This window comes from Arachis ipaensis, chromosome B03 (genome assembly GCF_000816755.2).
Source record: "Arachis ipaensis cultivar K30076 chromosome B03, Araip1.1, whole genome shotgun sequence".
Lineage (NCBI taxonomy): Eukaryota > Viridiplantae > Streptophyta > Magnoliopsida > Fabales > Fabaceae > Arachis > Arachis ipaensis.
Window position 1 is genome coordinate 21,735,762 of NC_029787.2, and position 9,662 is coordinate 21,745,423.

Genomic DNA, 9,662 nt, shown 5'->3' on the forward strand with positions numbered 1-9,662 from the left:
TTTTTTAAATAATTAAAAAATATTATAAAAAATAATTAAAAATAAAAAAATTTATTCACGTGTAATTTCTAATAAGAGTTTAGTATATGGTTGTTACAAATGAAACAATAAATTGATAAAATATTTATGATAAAACAAACGATTCAACTAAATTCAATTCAATATTATACGATTTATCTAAATAAAAAAATATTACATGAATTTTTTTAATTACCTCTCTATATATAAATTAAATGAGTCAGACTCAATTTGGCTATTTTCTATGTAAATCGAAACACACTGGTTTGATTTATGCATACATGCATCCTATCCTAATAAATCTAATCACATTGTTTCAATTTAGCCATGCACGTGAGCCCACAGTAATTCAAAACAACCTGTTTTGATTTACTCCTAGTGTGCTGCCCATAGTAATTTGATTATGGCTGTTTCGAATTACACACAGTTTTTTGCCCATGGTAATTCAAAAGAGACTCATTAGATTTACTAAGAGGATTCCTATAAATAGAATTCGAATTGAACTTATTCGAATCACAAATCTAAAACCCTGTCCCACCAAATTTTAGAGAAACTTCAGCTCAAACACTCTACCACTTTGTACTGAACCCCGCGTCGGATGCTAGGGCTGGCAATTTATACCCTACCCGCGGGTACCAGTTGATGATCATATTATTTGTAATTTTATGTTAGATTTCTTTAAGATTTTATTATTTTTAATTTTAATTTGAACTTAGTTTTTTATTTTCTATTTTATTAATATATATGAAATTTGGAATGATTGAATTTTATATTTACTTGAATTTTTTTATTTTTCTGCAGTAAGGTCGGGTTTAGAACTTTAGGGTGCAGGTAAAGTTAGAGTTGAGAAATTCTCAACCCGCAAATAAGGTAGGGTAGAATTTTAAAAAAGTTTTCAACCCACGGGTAGGGTTAGGGTAGAGTCCAAACCCTACCCTACCCTACCCATTGCCAGCCCTATCGGATGCTATATGTCTTCACGCTTAACACGGCCTCCTTTTTATTCTGAAACTGCTGACCAACCTAAAACTCTACTAGTCCTCCAGTATCCTGTGTATCTATTGCACCAAATCCAACAGGTTCACCAGGAATCTCCTGCTATCTCATGGCATCCAAATTCAAATTTAAAAAGTGCGGGGGTACTGTTGAGTCTCTAAACTAGACGTTACACCACCCGGCGCTGCCTGCTATGTCATCACCATCATCATCGGCAATGATGTCTGGCTCAACATCATCATCGTCATCATCATCCCGCAGTACATCCTCTATATCATTTGGTGTTCCACCCTGTAATGAAGCTAGCGTCGTATTAGTAATACCTGCTTCTCTGTCACTACTGCGGTTTAGATCAGCTGCGAAGGACGAAGAGGCAACCAACATTGCCTCAGGTGCAATCACAGGCACGGATGAAGAGGCACCACTAGGCCTCGAACTAGAATAGGTTGCCGTTGCTGGAGTTCGGGAATTTCGGTTCGAATCACCTACCTAAGTTGGAGACCACATCTACAAGCTTGGCCAACAGCTCAGGGGTCCTGATGACCTCTGAAAACTGCCGACGACAATGGAATAAAACTTCCAAATCTTCATTACTCCCTATGATGAACGAATCGTACTTCACGTCATCCCGCAAAACTGAAATCGGAATTTTATAGAATAACTTCTCAACTCGTTTCACGCTTTACAATCTTAGTTTTTGGATTATAGAATTCAGGAACTCAGTGAAACTTGTTGAAGGTTTCAGAAAAACACTAAAGGATCCTTATCAGTAAACTTAATTCCAGAACGTGTTTTTTTTTAATGGACCCTCTATAATGCACCAATACTAGAAAACTATTCTCACTGGTCATTGTGTTTTACTCTCATACAGAATTTACATTCATATCATAATTATATAGATTGACCTCATAGTAAATCAAATTTGTCTAGTTCGATTTATGTATACATGATAAATCTAATTAGTACTATTCGAATTATATAAGCTAAATCGAAACGACTTGTTTCGAATTATTAGGTATGGCTAAATCGAAACGATATAATTAGATTTATTAGGATAGGATGCATGCATAAATCAAATCAGTGTGTTTCGATGTACATAAAGAATAGCTAAATCGAGTTTGGCTCATTTAATTTACATAGAGAAATGATTGAAAAAATTATATAACTTTTTTTTTATTTGGATAAATTGTATAATATTAAATTAGGTTTAGGTTTGATTATTGTGTGTTTTACCCAAATATTTATATCAAATTGATTGATTTGACGTTCAAGTAAAATATTGAGTTTGTTGGATTTTATGAAAACAAAAATTTAAAATTGTTATAAAAGTTCTCCTACGGTTACTTGACTGCAAACTAGATTAATCATCTAAATAAGTCTCCGATACAAAAATTTTACAATAAAATTAATAAGTATTTTCATAGTTGTAAACTTTAATAAATATAATTGAATCATATAGTATCCTCTAAATTTTTATGCAAAAAATCTATCAATTAATATATATTATATATTATAACAGATAAAAGCAGTCAAGTTCACAGCTTAGTTTCGGGGATAATTCTTCTGCATTTCATTTGAATTGAATAAAATAAATAAAGTATAAGAGAGAAGAAAATGAAATTAAAATTACTTATCAGTATATAGGCTAGGTATGTGCATATATAACAGGTCCAGATTCCCCCACCAATTACAAAAGTGATATGATATATAATTATATATTCTGCAGTTTACGAATGTTGGCATATTTGATATTTCACGTGGAAGCCACAACTAGCATGAGATTTTTTATTTTTACTTTTATTTTTTTGAAAAATAAAATGCATTTTGGTGATTTGTTTATAAAAATAATAGTCTTTGCTTATAGAAAGAGATCAGAATCAATATATTAATTCGCTGGATCTCAGTGTAGGTTTTATAATTAGAATAATTATAATTTAATTATATATTCTAGCGTTCGAGATAATCAATCTACTCGAATTCTAAGGTCAATACATCTTAATCATGGTTACCTTTAGACTTAGTAGTTCAAATTATAATTGCTGTGAACCTGTTCCAATTCATCTAATTTGTAATGATTAACATTAACCCTTTTTGTGAGCGTCAAAGGCACAAACAAATATTTTCATCACGCTTTGAAGTTGATTTATACACGCAATCAATTGCTCTTCTATTATGTAGCTATGTCACTTCAGGGGAGAAAAAAATGCAAGCAAACAATGAGTATAAAATATATTAGTAATTAACAAATCACATAAGCATGTTTTTTAGAGAAATCATTGTCAGAAAGATTAATCAATCTCACAAAATTAATTACTAGAAGTCGAAATAGTTTTTTTTTTATTGGCATCGTAGTCCTTCAAAAAAATTATCAGAAACTGAAATGAGTATTTTTTTATCGTAGGTTTAATTTCTGTATTTGGTTTGAAGTAGTATTTGTTAAAAAAAATTGACAAATATACACAAAAAATTATACGATAGATAAAATTACTCACGAATTATTTAATGAGTCAAGTGTATACATACATTTTATATTTTGTTGGTCACATCTACTATTCTGTCAATGAAGGAGCTTTTTTATATAAATATGCATGGGGGAAACATTTATTCCAGGAATATGCATGGCTTGCTTTAATGCCTCAAATACGCATGCCCAACTCAATGCCACCGGCCACGAAATGGAGATCCACACCAACTCGCAGAAGGCGCCCACGAAATGGGAGGAGCAGGAGCAGCTTTTCAACTTCGTGGCTGCCACATAGGAGGTGGAACACATCAATTACGGCGCTCACAAAATGGTCAATGTCAAGACCAGCGCCCACGAAATGGCCAATTAGCTGGCGGCGCCAACGAAGTGGGTGGATTCGTTCCTAGCGCCCACGAGTTGGGCGTTCTGAACGGCAGCAGCAGCAAGGTCACATGCATTGGCTGTGTCTGGTGGCAGGGGACACTTGGAAAGGGAGCCAAGAGTTGTATAAAAGGGGGGGTGGGGAGAGCTTTCATGCACGGTTAAATTCCAAGTGGGGTAGGAAAAAAAAGTGGTTAGCATGGTAAATGTAACCTGAGAGGAGGTGAGCTTCTGGTAGTGATTTTTTCAATTTAAAAAATAACTTAATATGAGTGGGGGTGGGGTGAACGTGGAGGAGAACTTGAACCGGCTGGACGAACATCATATAGCGGCACACTTATTCCTTAAGGTTCGTTTACACCATTAATCAATTTGCTATTGTTAGGGATTGTTAGTAATATTTTTATGATATAAACCTTTTTTTATAGAGTATTTCTAACTGTTGTCGTTCTTGGTTTTCTATGTTGTAGCCCACACGTGTTCTTACTCCTCATGGCACGCTCGTAGATGTATTCATGTTAGAGCCTGGGGATCCAACCATGGAAATTAGGCGGGAGAGGCTCGACCCTTATTTGAGACGCACCGGATTTTATCATGCCTCTTTGATCAAGCGTTTCGAGTACGATAATCCGCTTATTAGTGCCTTTGTGGAACGGTGGCGTCCAGAGACGCATACTTTTCATCTCCCTTGGGGTGAGTGTACTATAACTCTGGAGGATGTAGCCATGCAGCTAGGTCTACCTATAGATGGACAGCCTGTTAGCGGTACTTTGAGGTCATGGAGTAAGTTTCATCAGAGAGATATTTGGGAATGGTGTCATGAACTTCTAGGTGAGGTTCCCCCCGGCCACGTAGGCACAACGAAGTACAACATCAAGTTGAAGTGGCTGAGAACTCGTCTTCAGCAGATGCCGCTTGAGTTAGATGATAATGGTCTCATGCAGTATGCACGATGTTACATACTTTACTTGTTGGGAGGCGTGCTTCTCCCGGACAAGGCCAACAACACAGTCCATGTACGATATCTGCCATTATTGGCTGACTTTGATGCCATTGGCACCTACAGTTGGGGTAGTGCCGTCCTCTGTTGGTTATAGCGTTCTATGTGCCTAGCAACAGACTACAGTGTTGAGGGTATGGCTGGGTGTCATACCTTGCTCATGTCGTGGATTTACTACAGATTACCCTTCTGGGCCCCGAATGTTACAACACCCTTTAGTTTTCCTTTGGCCACGAGGTATTTACTTTATGCTTCACACTTAGTGACTTTTATGAAGTTTTCTTTAATCTTGGAAATGTATATTTGTGATTAAGTTTATGGTTGTCCAACAGGTGGGCAGGAAAAAAAAGGACAGAATGACTATGCTGAGCAGCGCCTACTTAGGCACCGCCTGCGCTTGGACAATCTGCAAGTTGATGAGGTTGGTGGCCGTTGTGTTTATTATGTACTCAATACCTGCCTATGTGGCTGTAGTGACGGCGTTCCTTTATATTTGCAGTTTGTTTGGCAACCGTACATGGAACCCCAAATTCTGTCTAGAGTTCCCGCAGAATTCTTCGGCCACCCGCATGGAGATTTCTATAGCGCCGTTGTGCCTCTTATATTTTTCAGGTGGATTGAGATCCTAAATATTGACCGGGTGTTACGACAGTTTGGGGGAAAGCAAGGACATCCAAATCCGCCGCTTAACATTGATACCTTCCATCGACAATCATCCCGTAATGACGACGGTTGGTGGCCGGTTCGACTATCAGAATAGTTTGAGGTATGGGGCAACCGGCGCACGGATGCATACCTGCTGCGGATTGATCGTGCAGATACATTGCGTCCCAGCCATGATTATTATAGGTGGTACTGTGAGAGAACAAGGAGGTTTCTGTCTGCCCCTGACGCACTGCATGACCCGCGGGGTGACGCTGTCCCTGCAGATGCTCCCGCAGAGTATGGACGAGGCCCTGTGGTTAATTTGCCTCCCGTTCCCCGAGACCATCGGCGGCGCCGTCCCCGCAGAGCCAGAGTTGAGGGCCATGCTGACCATGGGGAGGATGACCAAGAGTTGCCAGAACAAGACCGACCCAGTTTTGAGCCAGATTTCGGACACCATATTCCCCGAGAGGCTCCTCCAGTTGCAGGGGACTGCTACTACCCGCAACCTGCTGGACCAACGGAACCCCACCATCCATTTTCCATACAGCAGTTTATGCTATATCAGAATAGCTACGAGATTGGCGGTTCATCCCAGGGAGGTACGCAGGACTTGATTGATTCAATGGACAGAGTTGGGTGGACAAATTTCTCTTCATTATTCGACAGGTTGGACCATTTTATTCCTCAGCAGTCATCCCCGCACACCCCCACTGATCTTGCACTCGCCCTGCCTCGCTCAGACACATTCACGCAGCCTGCCTATGCGGGGATGAGATCCGTTTCTCTTGGTGACACAGCTAGATCTGCACTTCGACCCTATGATGCCATGCAGATACCAGGCCGACGTCTTTCTTACACAGGAGCTGATGCTACAGCAGACGAGGTTGAGGTACCAGCTGCTCATCCCCGCCGGGACACTAGAGCCCCTTCGTGTGGCACAGGCGGCAGATTGGGTCACGAGCACCGTTAGTCTTGTTTTAGTTTGTTGATGTTGTTCGTTTTACTGTTCTTTCGTGGTGTTACTTATTTCTCCTTTTTACCATTTGCTGTTTCGTATGTCATGTAGACTTTATTTCCTGTACTGTTTCTTGTTTGAAGTTGATGTGCTGTTTCGGTTCTTTTATTAAGCATGCATTTACTTTACGTCTTGTCTTTGTTGACGACTATTGTTAGTAACGATAGCCTCGCATTTTATTATCGTTATACCAAACCGAGAATGCAAATGTGAAAGAAACAACAGAATCAAAAACAATAAACGAAACATTTGGGTCTTCTCCATTACAACGAAACATTTGAGGAAAAGGAAAAAGTTTACATTAAATTACATTAGTTAAAACTTAGGTTGCAGAGGCATGCGGACAATGTCGCCTGGTATGTCCGGGTTGCCTGCAAATGCCGCACCTCTTACCTGGTCCCGGCTCAACATCGTCCATTTCATTCCGAATCCTAGTAGATACCGGACGCCCTTCCATTGTACGTCGTAGAAGGGGGTTGGGCCGGATATGTGGTCCTTCATTTGGGGGCCACATCTCCTCATCCGGCACAGGTTGGAATTCCATCTGATAGACCCGAAACACACTCTCAACACGGTACACTAAATCAACATACTCTTGCCAGTCCAACCTCGCATATGCACACGCGGCCAGAGCATGTGCACAAGGATAATGTAACGCCTGAAAGTAACCACAATCACATCTGCGGTACCGAAGATTAACCCGGAACCATGACTGCACACCTGCAGTAGCTATCTCGTCGACTGTGAATATAGTGGTAGCTCTATCGTATGACGTCACCAACATCTGGGGAATGCCCTCACGGTTCGCTAGTATGGCTTTCTGCAAGAACTGTGAGAACACCTGACCACTTGCAACCTGCGCCTGTGCTTGCCGACCCTTCATGACGAATAACTCATTCAGGCGATGGTAGGTAGACTTGACAATTGCACACACTGGTAAATTTCTGGTGCCATTCAGGACGGAGTTTATACACTCAGAGAGGTTCGTCGTCATGTGGCCGTATCATCGGCCCTCATCTAGGTGCTGTAACCATTTAGGTGGCTCTAGCCCTCGGATCCACTCCATCATCTGCGGAGATGTTACCGGATCCTCGCTACTGATTAGCTCCAGGTAGTACTGCGACTGCTCTTGCGTCTTCGAATATGCAGCGTTAACTAGGTGTCTCTTGGCTTCCTTACTCTTGAAACTGGTAGCAAAGTTGGAGGCAATATGTCGAACACAGTACACATTGTGTTCCCAGCCACACCCCTCACGTTCCAATGCGGCCTTTATTGCCGCATGCCTGTCGGATATAAGCAGAACTCCCGGCCGAGTTACGACATGCCTCCTCAAATTGGTTAGGAAGAAGTACCATGAATCTGTATTCTCTCTTTCGACAAGTGCGAAAGCAACCGGTAGAATATTGTTATTCTCGTCCTGTGCAATGCCCATGAGAAGGGTGCCTGCGTACTTACCATACAGGTGTGTCCCGTCCACTGAGACTAGCGGTTTACAGTGCCTAAAAGCTTCAATACATGAAGGGAACGACCAGAAAACCTGGTGAAACATGACACTACCACGGTCTAGTCTGTTCCCGACATAGTACAGCAGAGTTTGGAGGTCAACAATTGTCCCTGTTGCGAAAAAGCTTACTTAGTTAAACATGTTAACGACTAAACGGATAGTAAAGACCAAAGACCTTTGCATAATGATATACAAGTAATACCTGGGACGAAAGCTTGGAGAGCACTGAGGTATCTACGCAGCTGGTCATATGATTCGTCCCAATCACCATAGATCCTTGCGATTGCCTTCTGCTTCGCGTGCCAAACCTTCTTGTAAGATACCTTGTAACCGTACGCTGACTCTACTGATCCTTGCAACACCTTTACACAAATCGTCGCATCAGCATGCACCATGGAAAATATGTGCTGGCAGATGACGTTGCTATCGAGTTGGGCGTGGTCTTGAGACATTGTACTTGCCAAGCAAGTATGAGGACCTTCATACTTTCGGATTTTCCAAAATCTACAGGACCTTGTCTTCGCAACCCGCACCATCCAACGACATTGATCCCCGAACTGCTTACATCGACATACGTACCTACTTTGGTCTAACTCTACAACCTTATATTCTGCACTCCTACGGATGTTGTAGTTTTTTACCGCTAGCATTGCTGATTCCCGGGTAAAAAACTTCAACCCAATCTCAAGCTCCATCTCGCCTGACACAGGATACGTGCTCCGTCCGTCCTCTGCGTTAGTCGAATGCATTGCTCCCAAATTTAAGGATAGGTAGTGTGCCGGTGTCGAGGAAGAACCACCACCACCTCCAGGTTCGACCCGTGTTGGAGGAAAATCATTGCCATGTAGAGGCTACGTCTCTGGAACGACATCTGCCTCATCACCGCTAAAATCTTCAATCTCATCCTCGTCAGACATATCTGCAATAGCAACCTCTGGAAGCCTATCGACCCCCACATGTGTAGAAGGGGCGGGGCGTGCTTCACAAATAACTAAATTTTGTACCCGCGGGACAAATGCATTGAAGCTTGGACTTGGGGCCCTACTGGTGTCCCGATCTGGAACAAAATCACCTGCTCCGCGGTTTCCGACACCCTCCACATTATTCGAACTGGACGAGCTTCCACCAATGTCCTGAACATTCAGACAAAGCTCCAATGAATAGATGCTTCCTATGCTGCGATGATAAGAAAACATCATCGACACATGCTGATCAGCTTTTATCTGCATTTTTTTATAGGAAAACGAGTTGGCCACCGCAACCGGCATTCTGTAGGTCAGTTTCGTAATTTCCTTTTTTCCAACCATTCCGGTATGCATCAGAATCAGATTCTTCAAATCTTGCAACGATGTTTGTGGTGGAATCATTATCCACAGTGGATCGTCGTAAACAAAGGTAATACCTTCTGCCGTGTGAGAAATTTCTCCATTAGGATATATAATCACGTAAACGTTTTCCCCCACCATACAAATCTCAGATCCAAATTCACTACCTAGAAATTTTAAAAAAAGAAAGAGGGTGCAGAGGTTGAGGGAAGTTTGGAGTGTGAGACGAGAGTGACAATGTTTTCTTTCGCCGTTGATCCACAAGCGTTTATATAGGAAAACTATTTTACCATTTCGTGGCCGGTACACAA

The 9,662-nt window shown here is 41.3% G+C and overlaps 1 protein-coding gene across 1 annotated transcript; it reads right to left on the reverse strand.

Annotated features, from left to right (window-relative positions):
* On the reverse strand, window positions 7,526-8,721 carry LOC107632625. The gene is made up of 2 exons (XM_016336294.1): window positions 8,229-8,721; window positions 7,526-8,136 (listed from the first exon to the last, which is right to left on the reverse strand). Exons 1-2 carry the CDS (start codon window positions 8,719-8,721, stop codon window positions 7,526-7,528), a joined length of 1,104 nt encoding a protein of 367 aa, XP_016191780.1.

Excerpts from the sequence above, each read along its gene's own strand:
- LOC107632625 (XM_016336294.1), bottom strand. The coding sequence starts at position 8,721 with ATGGAGCTTGAGATTGGGTTGAAGTTTTTTACCCGGGAATCAGCAATG. Across the intron at positions 8,137-8,228 it reads TCTCCAAGCTTTCGTCCCAG|GGACAATTGTTGACCTCCAA; the intron begins GTATTACTTGTA and ends TTTTCGCAACAG.